The 23,037-nt window shown below is 37.6% G+C and overlaps 1 protein-coding gene across 32 annotated transcripts in view; it reads left to right on the top strand.

Moving 5' to 3' along the window:
- Positions 1–474: 474 nt before the first annotated feature.
- SLMAP (sarcolemma associated protein) overlaps positions 475–23,037 on the top strand; it is a 158,934-nt gene continuing 136,371 nt past the window's right edge. For 31 of the 32 annotated variants that reach the window (XM_046654982.1, XM_046654990.1, XM_046654908.1 and 28 more), the window contains exon 1: positions 475–1,014. In XM_046654982.1, the coding sequence (XP_046510938.1) occupies positions 817–1,014 (198 nt within the window). In that variant the 5' untranslated portion in view covers positions 475–816. The remainder of the gene's footprint in view (positions 1,015–23,037) is intronic. The other variant, XM_046654730.1, reaches the window with a different exon arrangement.

The raw sequence follows: 23,037 nt of genomic DNA, 5'->3' as shown, positions 1-23,037 counted from the left end.
GGTCGCGCCTCGCTCGGTCCGCACCGGCCTGCGGAGCCGGATCCCCGCCCTGGTCGCGGGGACGCCCGCCAGGTGCCGGGGAGTCCCGACTCGGCCTCTGCCCGCGCCTCCGCCGGTGCCCGCTCCTCGCGCCCAGGAACCCGGCCACCGCCGCCTCGGCTCGTGCTGGGCCAGGGACCCCGTGCCACCTCCCGGGCGGCCTCCGCGCCGCAGGGGCCATGCAGACTGTCCGGCTGGCCGTGTAGACCCCCTCGCCTCTGCCTTTCCACTGTCGAGGCCCTCGAGGACGGGCGGTGGCTGCCCAGAGCTGCTCGGCTACACCTTCTTTCGGCCCGAACAGACCTTGCTGGCCGCCCCGAACCGACCCTTCCTTCATGCTGCAGTGCTGCAACATTTCCGCCACCGAGGGGGAAAGGCGGCCGCGATCCCAAACAAAACACAAGAATTGGTTTGTGACTCATCTGCTTGGATACCTCCAGTCCCCAAACTGTCTTCCAGGAGTTTTCTTGGCCGAAGCTGTCCGATGTTTGAGCCTTTTCTTCCCAGGGAAGAGGATGGACTGAAAGCTGCCAGTTGGGGACTTTTTGTGATCAGGGAGCTGCTGGGTTTTAAAGGAGGTAATGGGGCTTGCGCTGGCTTGTCTTCCCACTCAAGTGAAGAGTTGTTGATGTTCGCTGGTTATGCTTAGACCATGCACAGTTTGTTTTAATTTAAAATTTTGGGGGGGATAGGGTTAGAGGCTTGTGAAGGGCAGTCCGGATCCGGTGGAACTCCTCTTTGTCCCTTGATAGGAGAGACACCCCCAGTCTGTCCTCGATGCCGTCAGCCTTGGCCATCTTCACTTGCCGCCCGAACTCGCACCCGTTTCAGGAGCGTCATGTCTACCTGGACGAGCCCATTAAAATCGGCCGCTCCGTGGCCCGCTGTCGACCAGCGCAGAATAATGCTACTTTCGATTGCAAAGTGCTGTCAAGGAACCATGCTCTCGTCTGGTTTGATCACAAGACGGGCAAGGTAATGTCCCCACGCTGTCTGACAGTCTTTACTTTTCCTTTCCCTTTGCTCTTTCTGCGTAACGTATTCAGGATCCCAGGGTTCGCACGCGCAGGAGACTTTCAGCAAGGCCACGGAATCAACTTTTTGTGTGTTGGATTCTAGTGGAAATTTAGTTGAGGTGGTTGAATGGAAAACAGAGAAGGTATTGTAATTAAATGCCTCTGGAGGGCGATGGCATCTTGATAACCTGGTCATTCCCGGTGAAATCCCAAACCCTAATTCCTTTGGGAAAACTAGATAGTGAAACTTGGCTTCTTGCTTTCAGTCTTTTTAGAAAGGTGAATTCGCAGTTCAGCGCTTGATGAAGCAAGCAGCAGTTCTCAAAGCAATGCAGGGAATCCGCGGCCAGTGTTACACTGGGGCTCAAGTGTCTCAGTGGTGAGAGGTAGTTAACACATAGCTTTTAGTTGAGTTCAGATCAGGGCCTTTCTAGTAAGGACAATCCTTTGTGTGAATTTATGTTTTTGAAGGATTTGATACATATTTACCCGTGTAGGAGTAATTTGCAGTTATCAAAGCCGATTTAATTAAGCATGAACAACTGTTAACTTTACATTTTCAGTTTTGTTTGCATATTGGGAGAACATATACCTATTGCTTTTGAAAATCACTTTTTGATGTTCCCAGCAGCATTTACTAAAAATTCTTAATGCATACTTACAGAGGTGATATTTAGGAAATTAATTTATTTTCTGATATTATATCCAGTTCTATCAATTATTGCATTACCTAGATGTGATAGGATGATTTTAGTGCTCTTCATTTTAAGCGTGACCATTTTAGCATTTTTATTTAGGCACTCTAATTTACTATACATGTGGGTCCTTGTATTTTAAAAATATAAGAAAAAAAATAAAGACAGACCTTTTCAAATTTTAAAACTCTTTATGTGTTGGGAGTATATATTAAAGAGCTCACCTTTGTGCTACTGAATGAGTTCTAACTTAGAGGGAGTTATGTAAGACTAATAAGAATATCTCTGGTTTCATCTCCTGACTTTTTGCTCCCTCTTTCTGAGTTAAATAATTAAATCTTTTTTAAAAAAAGAATTTAAGTCAAGCGGTGTTTTGAAATGAAAGAAACCTGAGCCTGAAGAGGAAGAGAGAAGGCAGTACTTCAGTTGCTACTGAATCAAGGAATTATTAAATAAATTATTTTTCAGAGAAAGGAGGAAAAGATTGCCCAAGTGCTATGTGCTTGCATAATACCTATACCCTACTGTGTGTGTGGGATGAGAACTGGAAAATATGTTAATTTTTCTGTGTAATGCCAGGTGATCCTTTTTTTTTCTCTGGAAACTAAAGTTTAGGTACCTGAAAGACTTCATAGATTACCCGTAATCATTTAAAGGGAATATTCATAGAACTCATCTTTCCAGAAATTAAATTCAAACGTCAGTTAACTGCTAGTGTCTTAACTCAGCCAGCTTTTATGTATTTGTCTCTTTTTGTCCCTGAGCAACAATTAAGGTCCAGCTTAATCAGATAACAGGTTTGCTTAAAGTACACACTCTGCAAATGCACATTCTTTACTTTCATTCAGTACTCAAAAGAGACTTAGCTTTTTTCTTTTACTTATTTGAAAAATAATGATTACAGGAACAGTGCTTTTCATGGCTGTACTAAAACCCCCACAATAGGTTATTTTGAGATGATTAAGAATAGGTCAGTAGTGAGTGTTTATTGTGTATGTTAAATTGAGATGACTTGTTAAAATTTTGAATGGAATTTGTTATTAGAAAAACTTATCTTTAAAGGATACACAGCTTATTTTTACCCTTTTCACTTTTTGTTTTCCAACTGTATTACAAGCTAAACCACCTTCAGGATATGAGGCCATTACTTTAGGTGTAGATATAATTATTGATTATCGTACGACCTAATCTAGTTAAAACAAATGCCCTGTCAGATCTTGCGATGTGATCAAATTGTTTTAGAAATTAATTATTTAAAATTTAGGTTTGAACAGTCAGTAGGTTTTTATTGAGCATTTATTATGTGTCAGATATTGTGAGGTACACAGTTCCAAGGAAAACCCACAGTTTGACCAAATATCATTAATTGTTTTCTCTGTGTGAAATTTCCAGTTTGAGAATTTCTGCTATAATTGTCTCGTAACAAAAGTCCCCAGGCCTAATATATATTCCCAGCAAATTCCTTTGTACAACACTAGAATCCCCTCCTTCTATAAGCATCACCTCAGGCAAGTTTTTTTAAAAGACATCTTTAAACCTCAGTTTTCTCTTCTGGGGATAGTGATGGTACCTGCTATTATTTTGAGAATCGAGATTATTATGTAAATCATTTAGCACCCTGTTCTTGGCCCTTATTAAGGGCTCAGTACTTAGGGAGGTGGGTGTTTGGGTTGAGGGGAAGAGGGAAACAGCTCTTTGTAATTTGTTATAGTGCTGTGGAGTCTTAGGAAGATAATAGGAAATTTTTTTCTTTCATGCGATGTCATATGTAGAAGTAATGTTTTAAATTGAAACATACAGAGTTGAGAACTTTGTCCAAATTGGCACTTTACTTGGGAAGTGGAAAATTGGGGTAGTATGCTCTTTGGTTGACTTTCACTTTGTGATTGTTGCATTCTGCATTGGTCATTATTGGAAGCCCATTAAAAGCTGGAAGAAATAATAAACACTTGAAACTTCCTGATTATTCAATCAACACATGTTCATTGTAGAAAATTTGCAAAATGTCAGTACATGGAAATCTAGGTAATACCTTTTAGTGCTAAGTTCATGGATTGTGTTATGGTACTTAAAACCTGCATGTTGGAGGGTGACAGATTTGCCACAAAGTGGAATTTAATAAGCTTTCCCAGATCATCTACTCAGGGACGTAGCAGCTGGATATTGTGCTGGTTGGATGCTGGCCCTGTGTTTCGTCCTTCACTCCTTTTTGGAGGTCAAGCTCTTTAAATTAGATGGCAGATAATAGAATGGTTGTTAATCTTTCTGTTGCCTTACGGTGCCACTGAACAAGCAAATCTGCCATATGGTGGTTACATAGAAGGCAGAGTGAGTTGACTGCCTCCTTCTGGTTTGGATGATCCTATTTGACTGAGGCTTTGTGGACAGGTGTACTCTAGTGCTTGACATGGTAGTGTTATTTCCAGTCTCACTGTAGTTTACTTAGTAGTAGGAGCAGTAATTGCTTATTTCCAGTTTCGCTTTTTTGCTTAAATTCAATGCATGTTTTTGAGCACCTCTTCTATCATGATCTGTTTTAATGGAGGGCCTAGTGTTGAGGGGAGAGGAAATGACAAGAACTAGTAAGAAATTGTTGTTCCTTCTTTCTAGGAGCTTATATTTTGGATAGAGAGTGTGACTCTACAACTTGAGAGCAGTTGATTGACGTGAGATAGGATTATATAAGTTTAAATGGCAAGAGAGTGATGGTGTTTGAATTAGACTTTAAAATGGGGGTGTATAGATACAAGTTAAGTAACAGTGCTTTTTGGAGTTGTTTGTGTGTTTTAAAGGATTGAGAGTGGCATAAAACAGACAAAAGCAGATAATTTTGAATGAATTTGGCATCTTCCAAACACTGAGGAAACTGTGTTGGATTGGAGAGTTCTTTTGCAGAGTAGCTATGGGTGAACATCCATTCTCTGTGATGTTTTTATGTTTGTGCCTTGTTTTTGTAATTATCTGTCAGACCCTGGAAGAGAGGATTTATGCCTTATGTGTCTATTTCTTATTTTGTATAAAGCAGATGTTGAATAACTGAAGCTGACTAGATAGTGTGGAGTTGTGGAGTGCCTGGATTACCAAGCTCAGGTCATGGACCCATGGGATATGGAAGTCCAGGGAGAGTTCTGTGCAGAGCACTGACTTAACAAAACCACCCTGTAAGGGTGATAGAGCAATATGCAGAGAGGCCTGGAGCAAGGGGAAATGGGTAACAGCTGAACTAACACTTGTGGCACTATGTACCATGCCCTGTTCTAAATGCTTTACATGTTAACTTATTTACTCCTTAAATAAATGTTTAAGATGGGTGCTTATTTTTCCTTAACCTATGAGGAAATTAAGGCATAGACAGATTCAATTAGGTTAACTTGCCCAAGTTCATATAGCTAATAAATGGTAGACCTGGGATGTGAACCAAGGTATTCTGATTCTTGACTTTAGAGTCTGGAACCCAAGCTCTTAACTACTCTGCTATTGCAAGGCTTTCTATCAGTTTAGATATGATGTCATTTTGTAAGGGCGTAGACCAGGTTTGCAGTAGGAATGAAAATGATTAAGTGCCAGAAAGTGAAAGAAGACAAGTATGTTAACTTGTCTATTAGGACTTCAGCAAAGAGAGAGGTTCTGTATGGACTGGATATTTTAGGGAAGGTGTCATGGATGAGACAGTTTCATGGATGAGATGCAATTTGAACTACACCTTAGGTCTTTTTAAATAGGGCAGAATGTAGATAGAGTCATTCAGGAGAAGGAGTTTTGGGTGGGAAGAATTGCTCAAGTAAAGGCATAGAAGCAGGAATGATACAGCACATTCCAAGAACATTGCAAGGAAGTCATTGCGAAGGAAGAATCTCCAGAATTTGACAACCAAGATAGTTTCTTCCTTCTTCCTCCCCGTATCTAAACATGACAGCAAAGATCCTGGCCTCACCTTTTGGGAGAATGACAGATCATACATTCATTGATTTTGTTTATTTGTTTACCTAATTTTTTTATTGACAAGTAAAAAGGTCATTAAGAGGTGCTGGTTTCTGTGAGAAAGTCATGTATTTGGCACATGTTATGTTTAAGTCACATTCATGTAAACATGTTTAGAAGGCCAGGTTGTATATCCAAAATGCACTCATTTCCTTCTGTGTTACTTTTCACGGTAGTGGAACATTAATGAAATATTTTATCTATTATTTCAAATCGTTAAAAATATGGATGTTGTATGCAATTAAAACATTTTTTTCCTACTTAGTTATTTTACTTTACTCCTTAGATTAAATTTACTCTTTACCTTTTCAGGCTCTTATTTGGTCTTCTCAAGTGGTGTTTATGTTAGAGCTTATTATCTATTTTCTTTGATAAATAGAGAAGAGGTGTCTGTCATTTAGAGTTTTAAGTGAAAAGATTGTGAGATAAGTTCTTTCTGTGTATCAGTTACTTGAATCAAGAAAAATGATGGCATTTGTTAGCTGCGGAAGTATTCTAAGGACTCTATCCTGCCCATGCTTCTCTCACTGCCACTACAGGTAAATGAACAGCTCATACTTCTGCTCAAAAATCTTGGTTCTTGCACCATTAATTTTTCGCACGATATACAAACTCCTTCAAAATCTGTCATTTCGTTTTTTTTCCAGCTCTGTCTTCTATTGCTCTTTTTTTCCTTTGCCCCAAACTTTGTGCAGTAGCTGTGTGACAGTGCTTGCTGTTCCTAGAACAAGTGCCTTTTTTGCTGTTTGTCTTCCAGAATGACCTTTCCCTTTCATCTCTTGAGGCCCAGTTCCAAAGCGAAACCTTCCCTGACTCCTACTAATTGAAGAATTAATTGCTTCTTCCTCTATACTGCCGTAGAACTTTGTATATAATTTCATTATGGGACACAGACAACGAAATAACTATGATGCAAGTGTACTATTGCCCTGCCAGATGTGAGCTCTTGAGAACAAGAACTACATAAATGTTTGAATGCGTGAAAAGTGAACAATGGAGCAGTCTGTATGTCTGCTAACCTGAGGAGGGTCAAAAGGTAGAAGGTCATTTGAGTTAGTTCTCAATTTGGAATCTTGGACTTAATTACCAATAGGTAGTGTTTGTATAAATCATTACTTATTGAGAGTCTACAGTGTGCAAGACACTTTGCTAAGTGTTTTGGCATCATAGATAATTTTGTGGTTGGTGGTATTAATTTTGAGCTATTGCATATGTATCCATTCTCATGCAAAGTAATACTTCTGTTTTAAGAGTTTATAATATTCAGAGTACTTTCTTATTTCCCTTGATCTATATAACACTCCTAGGAGGTAGGTAGAGCAGGTACAGGCTGCTTTTATCCAAAAAGAGTTTGATGTTTAGAGGTTATTTGTGCAAGGTCATCTATTAGTACCTATGCGAGTTAGAAACAGAATCTAGATTTTCACCCCCTGAAATAAAAGCCAACTGCTAGACATTTATTCTGAACTATCTGATTATGGACTGAACAATTATTGTAATGAAAATCTGTCTTTTGCTCTCTTGAAAGGTAATCTAAGCTGTTGTTTTCTGGATGCATAACTAAAATGCTTGTCGTATGACAGACCTTCAAAGACCGAGAGAACTTGAGTTAATTATTTCTGAGTCAGCTAGCGTTTTTTAGACATACCTCTACTACTTCTAGCAATAAATATATTTTTTCTTAGGCTTGTATTCAGGCAACTGATTTGGATTTGGGTGTTTATGCAAATAAATGAAATAGCCTTGGAAAAACTTGTTTGCTATGTAAATTTTTTATCCTTTAAAGAGACTAGCTAATAGATGTAGAGAAAAAAAGTAAAGTTTAAATAGGCACTTGAAAACCTCAAAGTTTTTGGTGATTAGTACTGTAACCTTTGTCAGATATACAGTTTGGGTTGGATTTTAATTTAAAGGCATACGAAACTATGTTTTCTTATTTATTTGTCTTAATGTTTATCAGTACTTTCAGGCTTATAATTTTATCTGCATTTATAACTACTGACTTGTTCTAGCTGAGCCAAGTAGAAATGAGTTTGCAGTATGGACTTTCAAGCTGTTATTTCTTTTCTTGTTTTTTCCTTATACAAATAATAGGAATAGATTCTCATAAAAATTCAAGCAGTAGGGAAATATATAGAGTATATACATGTCCTCCTTCACATGGGCACCTCCCATCCTCTTCCCCATTCCAGAAGTAACTGTTATTAGTTTGGTATGTAATTTTCTGGACTTTTTCTGTCCGTTAACCTTCTTGGGTATGTAGACAAAGAGACATAGTTTTTTGTTTTTACTTTTTTCCATAAGCTATTGGATCTTAATTTAAAATGTGCTTTTTTAGCTGATGACATCAAGTGAATTGTAGTAAGCTTATCTGGAATGTGTTAATATCCTCTAAGTTCTGACCAGCATCCAAACTGCTGTAAAATTAATAGTTACCATTTATTGAGCACTTACCAGGTAGTATGCTCAGGATTTTATGTGCATAATCTCATTTAATCCTCACAACAAACTTTTGAAGTAGGTAGTATTATTATTCTGAGTTTACAGATGAGAAAGCTGAGGTTCAGAGAGGTGAAAATGATTTGTTTAGGGTGACACAGATAGTGGTGGAGTCAGGATTCAAACCCCAGTCATCTGACTGCAGAATGCACACTCTTGAATACTCTATTGCTTGCTACCTAAGAACTCTTAGTCGTTATTAATCTCATCACCACACTGTTAGCAATAATCAAAAGAAAAAAATACATGGGGCCAGCCTAGTGGTAGAGTAGTTAAGTTCACCTGCTCTGCTGCAGCGGCCTGAGGTTCATGAGTTTGGATCCTGGGTGCAGACCTCGCGCTACTCATCAAGCCATGCTGTAGTGGCATCCCATGTAAAAAATGGAGGAAGATTGGCACAGATGTTAGCTCCACGACAGTCTTCCTCAAGCAAAAAGAGGGAGATTGGCAACAGATGTTAGCTCAGGGCCAGTCTTCCTCACACACACACACACAAAATACACTGAAAAAAAAACTTTCTTATCTATTAACTCTTAGATATTTTGGCTGTAAATCAGTTTAGAGTTTTTTTGCATTTTTTTAATTGAAGTCATAATAGTTTATAACATTGTGAAATTTCAGTTGTACATTATTATTTGTCCGTTAGCATGTATATGTGCCCTTTTACCCATTATGCCCACTGACCTATCCCCCTTCCCCTCTGGTAACCACTGATTTGTTCTCTTTGTCCATGTATTTGTTTATCTTCCACATATGAGTGAAATACGGTGTTTGTCTTTCTTTGTCTGACTTATCTCGCTTGACATAATACCCTCAGGTTCCATCCATTTTATTGCAGATGGCATGATTTTGGTTTTTTTTGTGCCTGAGTAGTATTCCATTTCATAAATATGCCATATCTTCTTTGTCTGTTATCAGTCGATGGACACTTGGGTTGCTTCCACATCTTGGCTATTGTGAATAATGCTGCAGTGAACATAGGGGTGCATAAGACTCTTTGAATTTTTTCTTTTTTCTGCTTTATCTCCCCAAATCCCCCTGGTACATAGTTGTATATCTTAGTTGCAAGTCCTTCTAGTTGTGGCATTTGGGATGCCACCTCAACATGGCCTTACAAGCAGTGCCATGTCTGTGTCCCCCCGATTCAAACCCGTGAAACCCTGGGCCACTGCAGTGGAGTGCGTGAACTTAACCACTCGGCCACGGGGGCCCCTTGAATTGTTGATTTCAAGTTCTTTGGGTAAATATCCAGTAGTAGAATAGCTGGGTCATATGGTATTTCTATTTTTAATTTTTCAAGAAATCTCCATACTATTTTCCGTGGTGACTATACCAGTTTGCATTCCCACCAGCAGTATATGTGGATTCCCTTTTCTCCACGTCCTCTCCAACATTTGTTATTTTTTGTCTTGGTGATTCTAGCTGTTCTAAAGGGTGTAAGGTGATATTCTCATTGTAGTTTTGATTTGCATTTCCCTGATGATTGGTAATGTTGAACATCAGTTTAGGGTTTTAACTGAAGATCAGTTCCTCAAGCAGTATTTATTCATCACTTAACATTTTACAGGTTGAATAAAAACAACTTTTTACGTGTAAGGATATTGGAGTATCACTGTTCAGATACTATAATATACTACAAAAGGTTCTTTTTTCTTTTATTGGATAATTTCTAAGTTTAATATGTTTAGAGATTGTGTTTTAAACGGAATGTATATATAACCCTCATAAGTAAATCTGATTTAGAAAAAATGACTATGTTTGTTTTTTTAACTGTTTAACTGTAGAAATACCAACTATATTATTTGATGCTAGTCATAAATTTCTTTCCATTTCAAAACTCCAGGGACAGAAAATAAGATCATGCTGTGTGTTACCAGTATAGCTATGGTAGTTATACTTGTAGAATAAACAAAATTTATAGTTTTGAATTTTTTCAAAAAATTGCATAGTAAAAAGCAATGTTATAGAGTTACCTTATAACCCAGCAATTCTACTCCTAGGTGTATACCCAAGAAAAATGAAAATATATGTCCACACAAAAACTTGTATGAATCTTCATAGCATCATTATTCATAATAGTAAAAAAAAAGTAGAAAGAATCCAAGTGTCCATCAACTGATGAATGAATAAATAAAATGTAGTATAACATAGAATATTATTCGTCAATAAAAAGGAATGAAATACTGATACATGCTACAACATGGATGAACCTTGAACACACTATGCTAAATGAAAGAAGCCAGACATAAAAGGCCACATACTGTATAACTCTGTTTATATGAAATGTGTAGGATAGGCAAATCCATAGAGAGAAAGTAGATTAGTGGTTGCCAGGGGCTGGGAGTAACAGGTAGTGTGATGGTTAATTTTATGTCAACTTGGCTAAGCCATGGTATCCAGTTTTTGGTCAAATACCAGTCTAGATGTTGGTGTGAAGGTATTTTTAAAAAGTGGTTAATGTTTAAATCAGTAGACTTTGAGTAAAGTAGATTACCCTCCAGAATGTGAGTGGGCCTTCTCCAGTTGGTTGAAGATCTTAAGAGAAAAGACTGAGGTTCCCCTGGGAAGGAATTCTGCCTTCAGAGAGCCATCCTACTCAAGACTGCAGCAGCCGCTCTTCCTTGTGTCTCTTGCTTGGTGGCCTGCCCTGCAGATTTTAGACTTGACAGTCCCTACAGTCACATGAACCAATTCCTTAAAATAAAACTCTCTCTCTGTATATTTACCCATCCTATTGATTCTGTTTCTCTGAAAAACCCTGACTAATACAGGGAGTGACTGCTAAATGGGTATGGGTTTGTTTTGGGGGTGATAAAAATGTTATAAAGTTGATTGTGGTGACGGTCGAACAACTTTGAATTGTACACTTTAAATTGGCAAATTACATAGTATGTGAATTATATCTCAAAAAACCTCTTATAAAAAGAGGCATGTTAGATGGAGTAATAGCTTAGTGAAAGCACATTAGGGTGTAGGAAGTGAAAGAGTGTAGACTGAGTGTTCAGATGTGGGTAGGATTAGCAGAACAGCTTTTAAAGTACTGTGTAGTTTAATTTTTATCCTTACTTCCTTAGCCTAAATGTCTTACTCTTGGTTAGACTTTTAACAAATTTAATAGATGGAGTGTTTCCAATTTTGAAATATTTGTTAATAGGCACAGTTTTGGTATTATTGAAAAGTTGTAGTGCCAAAGTCTTAACATAGCAGTTGAGAAATGGTTGGAAAGATATGGTTTAAAAGTCCCAGTCTGAACCTGGGAAACTTAAGATGGTAATTTTACTCACTGGTGAATCTTCCGAGTATGCAGGCCCACAGAGGGTGGTAAAATATTGTTGGAATGAATGATGCTGTCTTTGTTTTTTTTTTAAGATTTTATTTTTCCTTTTTCTCCCCAAAGCCCCCCGGTACATAGTTGTATATTTTTAGTTGTGGGTCGCTCTAGTTGTGGCATGTGGGACGCCGCCTCAGCGTGGCCTGATGAGCGGTGCCATGTCTGCACCCAGGATCCGAACCGGTGAAACCCTGGGTTGCCAAAGCAGAGCACGCGAACTTAACCACTTGGCCACGGGCAATGATGTTGTCTTGACTAGAAGAAAGTACTCCTTTAAATTATAGTTGAATTTGAACTGGGACCATGCTCTTTAACAAGTATCTGAGTGCCTCATGCTTGCAGTGTAGTGTACTCGCCAGTAGGTAGTACTGAAAAATAGAATTATAATACAAGTAAGTCCAACAATAGAAGTATCTCTGCATCATTGTTTCCAGGGAGCTACAGGAGTGGTGTATTCCTTCCCCCAGGATTAGGGTCAGACAATGTGGAAGGAATGAAGAGGGCTTCACAGAGGAAGTTGTTTTTAGGCTGCTGTTTGAAGAATGAGTGGCGCTTTGCTAGCTGGATAAAAAAGAGCAGAGCATTCCAGCCCAAGGGAACAGTGTGTGTTTAAGGCAGAAAAGCTTGAAAGAGAATGATGTATTCTGGGAAATGCAAACCCAAAAGTTATTAAACCCAGGAGTATTGGGCAGGGGACAATAGAGCTGCTGTCAAATCTTTGGATTGAGCATTGCTGGCAGCGGGCCGAGGGGAGGCAGCGTGGCTAAAGGTTAAAGGTTCCAGAGTTGGTCAACCTGCGTCGGGATCCTGGCTCCACTGCTTGCCAGATGTGTGACCTTGGGGAGTCTCTGTGCCTCAGTTTTCTTCATCTGTAAAAGGAGGCTAATATTGGGATTCATCTCATGGGCTTGTTGTAGAAATTTAATGAAAATTTATGTAAAGTGGATAGCAGAATGCCTGGCACCGAATGAGTACTCAATAACTTGGACCTATTATAATTTTTCTTTATTGTTTCAGTTCGTGCGTTTGCATGGTAAGTAAGACCTGTATGCTTATTTTCCAGAAGCGTACTTTTTCATTGTTAAAAAAGTTTTCTCCTTTTAGTATCAGTTTCCTAAACTAAGTAAATTCTTTGATATCTTGAAATTTTTTTGAGTGTGTTTGAAGAAATAGTGTGATACAGTAAAAAATAAATATTTGGTTTTTGTGTCAGGTTCCTGGCACACAATTCCTAAAACTCTTGGAATCTGCAGAGTGATAAGAGTGTCTTTTGTATGCTAATAATATGATTGGTGCCTTGGGGCCTCCTAGGTAGCTTCAGGATGGGGCTGATCACCAAAAAGACCCAGTGATTGGAGAGTTGGAACTTTCAGCCCCATCTCCCAATCGCCAGCAAAGGGACGAGGGCCGACTGAAGCTAGAGCTCTATAAAAACTCTTGAACATTGGTATTCGGGGAGCTTTTAAGATTGGTGTACACCTCAAGGTACTGGGAGGGCGGCTCACCCGGAGGGGCCATGGAAGCTCTGAGCCCCTTCCCCTGTACCTCTCCCTATGCATCTCTTCCATTTGGCTCTTCCTGAGTTGTATCCTTTATAATAAACCGGTAATAGTAAGTAAAGCACTTTCCTGAGTTCTGTGAGTCATTTTAGGGAATTATTGAACCTGAGGTGCAAATTAGGAACCCCTTGAATTTATAGCCAGTTGGTTGGAAGTATTAACCTGGGGCTTTTGACTGCCATCTGAAGTGGGAGCAGTCTTGTGGGACTGAGCCCTTAACTTGTGGAATCTGACATTAACTCCAGGTAGATAATGTCAAAATTGAATTGAATTGTAGGACACCCAGCTTTTGTCGGAGAGTCAGAGAAGTAGTATTGGAAAAGACACCACGAATTTGGTGTCAGAAGTGTTGTGAATAAAAACAGTTCAAATAGTCTTATAATTAATATCCATTTGTCACTGGTACCAACTTTGTATAGTTTTCCTGTTAGAAGCGATAAAAATTGGTAGCATACTTAGCCTACCTTACTTGAAGGCAATTAAGAGTTGAGTAAGTTATATGATGAGAATCTAGTCAATCAGGAAACATGGAAAAGAGTGTATATGCTGTATTAGGCAACATGGGGCATAATGAAGGGACAGTCATACGTTGCTTAATGACAGGGATACATTCTGAGAAATGCATTGTCAGGTGATTTCGTAGTTGTGCAAACATCATAGAGTGTACTTACACGAACCTAGGTGGTATAGCCTACTACATACCTATGCTGTATGGTGCTAGTATAATGGGACCACTGTTGTTTATGTGGTCCATTGTTGACCAAAATGTTGTTGTGTGGTGCATAGCTCTGTTGAGTGTTACTTCAGTCCTCAAGGAGCTTATAGTTTAACTGGGAGGCAAAGCTACCCCCCATAAACAATTAGGAAAGAAGTTCTAAGTGGAATTTAAAGCTCCATGTGATTAAGGTAGGGAAGGCTTGTTTATCTAGGAAGGGGAACTTGTATTGGACTCTGAAGATTTCAGGTAGAAAATAACAGGTGTTCTTGGTATATAAAAGTCTGCATAAAAAGGCATAAGCCCAGAGGGATAGTCAAGAGGCAGTTGTATGTTGAGGAGCCCTACTACTGGATTGATCAGATAGTTTAAATGATAGAGGTGAACCTGAGTCAGGTTCTGTTTCAGGAAGGCTGTTGGAGGTACAAGAGTTGATGGGGCAATAGGGCAAGAACCTTTATGGAACCAAGGCACAAACCTTAGGGGTAAGAATCTTGGATTTGCAACTTTAGGGAAAGCTATGCCTTCCCTTAATCCGTCTAGATAACCCTAATCACTAAACTGGTAGGTTCTCTAGTGGGTTATGAAACACTCATCTGCTTTAATATGCTGGATATATTCATAATAGGGTGATTGAAAAGTGATGAAAATTGGATTCATAGGTAAAGTGAGTAGACAAGATTTTAAGTTTCCAAAGTATGATTTCTTATTTTCAAGATGGTTTTGGGGCCGGCCCGGTGGCACAACAGTTAAGTTTGTACGTTTTACTTTGGCAGCCCAGAGTTCACCGGTTCGGATCCTGGGTGCAGACATGGCACCGCTTGGCAAGCCATTCTGTGGCAGGTGTCCCACATATAAAGTAGGAAGATGGGCACGGATGTTAGAACAGGACCAGTCTTCCTCAGCAAAAAGAGGAGGATTGGTGGCACGTGTTAGCTCAGGGCTAATCTTCCTCAAAAAAAAAACAAACATTGTTTCTCTCTTGGCATATTAAAAGATTATGCTTGTGTGCATCCTTTTAAGGTGTATTTTTTTTGGTCAGTCATTTTTAATTCTGGAATAAACTCATTTAAATACCGTTTCTGATATTGCCAGAAGTATAGATTTAATACTTTGAATGAAAAATGTGGGGGCTGGCCTGGTGGAGTAGTGGTTGAGTTTGCACTCTCTACTTTGACAGCCTGGAGTTCGAGGGTTTGGATCCTGGGTGCGGACCTACACCCTGCTTGTGAAGCCATGCTGTGGCAGCATTCCATATACAAAATACAGGAGGATTGGCACAGATGTTAGCTCAGGGACAATCTTCCTTGCAAAAAAAAAAACGAAGAAGAAGAAGTTACAAGGATAAGGATGAAGAAAATATCATATGTGAATGTCCATGTCAGAGGCAGGTGGTAAATGATAGAACCTACATCAGAATTTTTGTGTGTGTATGAGGACGATTGGCCCTGAGCTAACATCTGTTGCCCATCCTCCTCTTTTTGCTTGAGGAAGATTGTCAGTGAGCTAAAATCTGTGCCAGTCTTCCTCTGTTTTATGTGGAATGTGGAGTGTGGCTTGATGGGCGGTGCCATATCCGCGCCCAGGATCCAAACAGGTGAAACCCTGGGCCATCGAAGTGGAACGCGCGAGCTTAACTACTCAGCCACGGGGCCGGCCCCTGATTTGAGAATTTTATCAAAATTTTATTCTTTGTTTTAGCTGCAGCTGTTTTGAAAATTAATATAACAATAGGTAAACTATTTGAGTAATGTGTGAGAAAGTGATTAAAAAGCACTTTCAAATATTAGGTGGTTGTGTTAAAAAAATTAGTTGTTGTTGCTTCCTACTTTTACTAATCTTTATTTTTACTGCTTTGTCATCATAGTGATATGGAAGCTTAAGTGTACTAGTAAATTACAGACTGTAATAGAGAATTACTTTCTGAAATGACTGCTTTGTTGTAGGCCTGCTGATTGACTATTATCTTCTGTATTTCATATAAAGTATTTAATTCTGATATGTAAGTCTTGCTGCCCAAGTATTATTCCCCAAAACAAAATATTGGGAGTGTTGGTATCTACATGTTGGAGCTGGAGAAAAAAACTTAAAATTTTTATGTTCAATCACTTTAAAAAAGACTTGCTGTGGGGCTGGTCCAGTGGCATAGTGGTTAAGTTCACATGCTCTACTTTGGTGGCCTGGGGTTCGCAGGTTCAGATCTCGGGTGCAGACCTACACATCGCTCATCAAGCCGTGCTGTGGCGGTGTCTCACATACAAAAAATACAGGAAGATTGGCACAGATGTTATCTCGGGGACAGTCTTCCTCAAGCAATAAGAGGAAGATTGGCAACAGATGTTAGCTCAGGGCCAGTCTTCCTTACACATACACAAAAAAGACTTGCTAGAAGAGGATACTCTTTCTCTTTTCTGGACTCAATGTCATAGCTCCACTTTTATGACTACGTAATACTCTCATAGTACCAGTTAATTCTGTTATCCAACTCACTTAACCTGTCAACTATTTTTTTTTTCTGGTTTCAGTTATTTTTATTTTTTTTTAATTTTTAAATTAAAAATTTTTTTTTTTTTGAGGAAGATTAGCCCTGAGCTAACATCTGCTGCCAATCTTCCTCTTTTTGCTGAGGGAGACTGGCCCTGAGCTAACATCCGTGCCTGTCTTCCTCTACTTTATATGTAGGACTCCAGCCACAGCATGGCTTGCCAAGCAGTGTCATGTCCGCAGCTGGGATCCAAACTGGTGAACCGTGGTTCACCGAAGTGGAATGTGCACACTTAACTGCTGCACCACTGGGCCGGCCCTCAGTTATTTTTATTAATAACTGTTATTTAGTTATTTTTCATATGCTGGTTGCACCAGTGTCAACTTTTTGTTTTACTTTTGGATTTTGAATTTCCTGGTTGTCTGCAGAGTTGGGCTGGGTAAATCTGAATTATATATGGCCCTAAGCAATGCAGCCATACAAAATAAAAATTTATATAATGTTTATGTATGTTTTACATTGTTAATTTTATTCTATTTTCCATTTTCTGTTGCTGTTACAAGGAGGTTTTGCATTAATTCAGACTTTGTGGTTTTTATTTGCTGGTTTTAAAAAATATGGTTGTGTTTTGGATAAATTTTGGATTTTGTTGTTATTCTGAATCAGAATTATTAAGTGAAGGTTTAATGCTTTCTTCATGAAATTTTACTGATAGCCCCAGTTATCACTAATTTATCCTTTCTCCTAATACTTTGAACTTTGATCAAGTCTATCACAAAACTTAACCCTTTATTATATATTATTCTTAGCTCTTTAATTATTATGGCCCTAATTCGTTTATAATCTTCTTAAAGGCAACTGTAATAGCCTACACTGCCTTGTAGCCCTGCAGCATAGGTACAGTGCCTAGTACTTAGTGTGTAGTTAAGAAAATTATCACCAATTCATTACCTTTCTCCAAAGAAATGATAGAAGTACTAACTTAAGAAATGTCTTTTTTTTTTAGCCTCTTAAAAGAAAATAGAGAATGTCTTTAAGACTGTGGGATAGGGAAGGATATTATAAGTAATTAACAAAAAGCACACATTGAAGTGAAAGATTGATAAATTCGAATACATTAAAATTAATTTCTTTCATTAAAATAGAGTGAAAAAAATGAAGAATAAAAAAACTAGGGGAAAATATTTGTAATACGTATCACTTATGAAGGATTACTATCCAGAATAGAGACTGGACTTGTCCAAATTAAAAAATTCAACCCAACAGAAAAAATAGTCAAAAGACACAAGTAAGAATTTCACAGAAGAAGAAATAAGAATGGCCAATAAACAAACACAAGGTGTTCAGTGTATCTAGGGAACTGTAAACTTAAACCTTGAGATACCATTTATACCCATTTAAAAAGTTGGATAATACCAGATGTGGGTGACACTGTAGAGTAATAGAAAATCTCCAGCACTGTTGTTGATATGCTGAGTTACAGTGATTTTTGAATGTGAAACTACCTTTGTATTCCTGGGATAAACTCCATTTGTTTGTACTGTATTATCCTTTTATACATTCCTGGATTTGATTTGCTTCTATTTTATTTAGGAATTTTGCATCTCTGTTTACAAAGGATTAGTCTCTAAATACTTGTTAGAATTCACCAATGAAGGCATCTGGATCTGTTTGTGTTTTATTTTGTTTTTGTATTTTTGTGGAAAGTTTTAAACTATGAATTCAATTTCTTTGATAGATATAGGGCTTTTCAGGTTATCTATTTCTTCTTTAACTTTGGTACTTTGTGTCTTTCAAGAAATTTGTCTATTTTATCCAAGTTGTTGAATTTATTGGCATAAAATTAATCATAACATTATTTTCTTGCCCCTTTAATATCTATAGAATCTTTAGTGATGTCATCTCTCTTATTCCTAACATTGGTAATTTGTATCTTTTCCCTTTTTTTTATCACATTGGTAGAAGTTTATCAACTTTATTGATCTTCTTAAAGAATCAGTTATTTTTAGTAGAATTTTCTCTTATTTTTCTGTTTTCTGCTTCATGGATTTCTGTTCTTATCTTTATTATATCCTTCTTTCTCCCTATTTTGGGTTTAATTTCCTTTTCTGTTTTCTGGTTTCTTAAATTGGAAGCTTAGATCGTTGATTTAAGACCTCTCTTCTTTTCTAATAAAGGCATATAATGCTATAATATAATCATTTTGATAAACAATTCGACATTGTTATAATGCTAAATTTGTGTATACCTAATGGCTCAGCAGTTCTTCACCTGGGTATATACTCTAGAAATACTTTGTTATAACTCCATCAGTAGACGTGTTCAAACATGTTTGTAGTAGCATTTTTCATAATAGCAAAAAACGGGAAATAATCCAGATGTCCATTGACATTAATATGTAAACACTTATGTTAATTTACACCTTAGAATACTGCACAGGAGTGAACAATGACTGTATATATCACTGTAGATGAATCTCAGAAATGTTGAATGAAAAAAGCAAATTGCGAAGGAAAACTTAGACCATGATACTAGTTGATATAAAATTTAAAAATCACAATACTTGTTCATATATCTGTTTATGCTACATATATAGTAATAGAATGGAAAACATATTTCTTTGTGAAGGAGGCAGAGAGTGAATACAAAAATAGCTAAATTTTACATAATATATGCTAGGAAGTATTTTGTTTATTTATTTATTTTTGCTGAGGAAGATTCACTCTGAGCTAACATCTGTTACCAGTCTTCCTCTTTTCTTGCTTGAGTAAGGTTAGCCCTGAGCTAACATCTGTGCCAGTCTTCCTCTATTTTGTATGTGGGTTGCCACTTTAGCATGGCTAATGGGTGGTATAGGTCCACGCCTGGGATCTGAACCTACGAACCCCTATCTGCTGAACCAGAGTGCACTGAACTCAACCATTATGCCATGGGGCCGGCCCCTGGAAAATGTTTTAAATACTTTACCAATATTTACTTATTTAATTCTCATAGTTAAGTGAATACCTGCTTTAATTGTCATAATTAAATTGAGTACCTGCTGGGAAGCAGGCACTATTAGTATTCTCATTTATAAACAAAGGAGCTTATAAATAAGGGTGCAGAAACTTTAACTTCCCCAAATCTCACAGCTAATAAGTGTAAAGCTTGTAATCATACTCAGGCAGTCTCGCTCCAGAGTCAGCACTCTTAATCATTAAGCCAACTGCTTGCCCTGATGGGAGGGGCAGGGGGGCTTCTTAAGCTGAGTGCTAGGTACATGGATGTTTGTTTTATAATTCTTTAGTTCTTATTTCTGCGTTCATGTTTACTTTTGTATGTATGAACTATTTAGTTAAAAATTTAAAAGAAAAATAAGAAAGGTCAAGCCATCTGAAATGGAATGTAAGAAACATAATTCCCTAAACTGTATCCTAAGTGGAAGTTTAGGAAGTCAACACTGTCAATTTTCTATAACATCTTTCCTAGATACTAGTAGACCATAAATACTAAAAAGTCAGATAGATGATGTGTTAGTTTTTTGTGTCTTGACCTGGGTGGTAGTTACGGTGGTGTGTTCACTTAGTGGTGACTCATCAAGCTGTACACTTTTGATTTGTATACTGTGTAGGTATTCCATATTTCAATAAATTCTTTATAATAAAAATATCAGATAAGATTTTTTAAACTCCAAAGATTTTTTAATTGCAGCTATATTATATGTCTTTGTTGGATGATCATAAGGGGATTATAAAATGAGTTATAAAGTAAAGGGGGTTTCTTTTTGAGATTCTGCTTCATTGAAAAGGTTTAAGTGGTTATATATTGCCAGGCAACAAAACAACACAACAAAAAGTTATACAGCATAGTTTATATAGTAATCTACCTTTTGTGCAAATGAGGGAAAAATAAGAATCTATATTTGTTATTTATTTGTTTATGCATAAAGAAATCTGGAAGGATATGTAAGGAATTAGTAACCATGGTTACCTGGGAGTAGAATAGGGGTGGAGACTAGGTTGATATAAGGATGGCAGGAAGACTTTTCCCTATATATACCTTTTTAGTTCTTTTGGAACCATGTGACTATTCAACCAATTCTAAATAAATAAACATTAGTTTGTTAATTTAAAAAGAATATGTGTTTAGCATGGCTCTTTCAGGTAGACTCAGATTTATGTCCTTTTATTTTGAGACTTAAATTTATTTATTTGTTGCCTATAAGATATTCCCATTTTCAGGAGATTTGGTCTTACAACCTCTTGAAATAGAGAAATTTTGGGAATACTATACCATTAATAAGGACTTATGTTCAAAGAGGACTTTTTCATTTAAATTTCCAAAATCATTCCAGAGTCTCCCCTTCTAGTGTTATTTCAGTTCTTTTTTGATTACCTTCTGCCTCTTTTGGATGCTGTGCTTATATACGCAGAACTTTCCTTTTAATGAGAAGGCTTTTTGTTAATAATACAACCTTATATTTAAACTGTTTTATAATTTAAAAAGTGCCTTGGTACTGTGACTTTGAGCATTCTGACATCATTTAACTTAAAATAAAACATAGGAAAATTTAGTGTTTAGATGGCCGAAGTGTTCTTTTTTCCTTTTTAAAGCTTGTCATTTTAAGACACATTTTATAAGCATGATAAAAATTACTGTATAATCAAAATCTCCAGAAGTTGAAATGGAGGTTAATAGTATAAATTTATACTAGTTTAACGAAATGTTTAAAGCCATTCCCTTAAAAATGAATTAAATTGAAAGAAAAAAGGTGTTAATCTTTTGTTGGGACATTGAAAAAAATATAAAATGCAACCTCAGCTGCATATTAGAATCATCTGGAGTTTTTTTTGGAATTTTTTTTTTGTTGAGGTAACGTTGATTTATAACATCATATAAATTTCAGGTGTATATCATTATATTTCTATTTCTGTATAGATTGCATCATGTTCACCATCCGAAAACTAATTACCATCCATGACCATACACATGTGCCTAATCACCCCTTTTGTCCTCGTCTCTCTCCTCTTCCCATCTGGTAACCACCAGTCCAATCTCTATCTCTATGTGTGTGTTTGTTGTTGTTTTTATCTTCTGTTTATGAGTGAGATCATGTGGTGTTTGACTTTCCCCCTCTGACTTATTTCACTTAGCATAGTACCCTCAGGGTCCACCCATGTTATTACAAATGGCAAGATTTCATCTTTTTTTTATGGCTGAGTAGTATTCCATTGTATATGTATACCTCATCTTTATCCATTTGTCCCTTAGTGTACACCTAGGTTGCTTCCAAGTCTTGGCTATTGTGAGTAATGATGCAGTGAACATAGGGGTACATATATCTTTATGCATTTGCATTTTCATGTTCTTTAGATAAATACCCAGCAGTGGAATAGCTGGATTGTATGGTAGCTCTATTCTTAATTTTTTGAGGGATCTCCATACTGTTTTCCATAGTGGCTCCCACCAGTAGGTACTCCCACTAGCAGTGTGTGAAAGTTCCCTTTTCTCTACATCTTCTCCAACACTTGTCATTTCTTGTCTTGTTAATTATAGCCATTCTAACGGGTGTGAGGTGACATCTCATTGTAATTTTGATTTGCATTTCCCTAATAATTAGTGATGTTGAATGTCTTTTCATGTACCTGTTGGCCCTCTGTCTTCTTTGGAAAAATGTCTGTTCAGATCTTTTGCCCATTTTTTAATTGAGTTGTTAGTTCTTTTGTTGTTGAGATGTATGAGTTCTTATTTATTTATTTATTTATTTTTTTGAGGAAGATTAGCCCTGAGCTAACTGCTGCCAGTCCTCCTCTTTTTGCTGAGGAAGACTGGCCCTGAGCTAACATCCGTGCCCATCTTTCTCTACTTTATCTGTGCGATGCCTACCACAGCATGGCTTGCCACACGGTGCCGTGTCCGCATCCAGGATCCAAACCGGTGAACCCCAGGCCACCGAAGAGGAACGTGCGCACTTAACTGCTGTACCACTGGGCCAGCCCCTACTTTTCTTTTGCATGTGGCTGTCCAGTTTTCTTCTCACCATTTATTGAAGAGACTTTCCGTTCTTCATTTTATGTTCTTGGTTCCCTTGTTGAAAATTAGCTGTCCATAGATATGTGGGTTTATTTTTGGGCTCTCAATTCTGTTCCATTGATCTCTGTCCAGTTTTTGTGCCAGTCCCATGCTGTTTTGATTACTATAGCTTTGTAGTGTATTTTGAAATCAGGGAATGTGATACCTCGTTCTTTTTTCTCAGGATTCCTTTGGCTATTTGGGGTCTTCTGTTGTTCCATATAAATTTTAAGACTCTTTATTCTATTTCTGTGAAAAATGTCGTTGAAACTTTGATAGGGATTGCATTGAATCTGTAGATTGCTTTAGGAAACATGGACATTTTAACTATGTTAATTCTTCTAATCCAAGAGCACAGAGTATCTTTCCATTTCTTTGTGTTTTCTGCAATTTCTTTCAACAATGTTTTACAGTTTTCAGTTTATAGGTCTTGCACCTCTTTGGTTAAGTTTATTCCTAGGCATTTTATTCTTTTTGTTGCAGTTACAAATGGGATTATATTCTTAATTTCTCTTTCTGCTACTTCATTGTTAGTGTATAGAAATGCAACAGATTTTTGTATGTTGATTTTGAATCCTGCAATTTTACTGTATTCATTTATTATTTCTAAAAGTTTTTTGGTGGATTCTTCAGGGTTTTCTATGTATAAAATCATGTCATCTGCAA

Source organism: Equus quagga, chromosome 1 (assembly GCF_021613505.1).
Source record: "Equus quagga isolate Etosha38 chromosome 1, UCLA_HA_Equagga_1.0, whole genome shotgun sequence".
Lineage (NCBI taxonomy): Eukaryota > Metazoa > Chordata > Mammalia > Perissodactyla > Equidae > Equus > Equus quagga.
The sequence above is the reverse complement of the archived record's forward strand: the minus strand, read 5'-3'. Positions and strand labels throughout refer to the sequence as shown.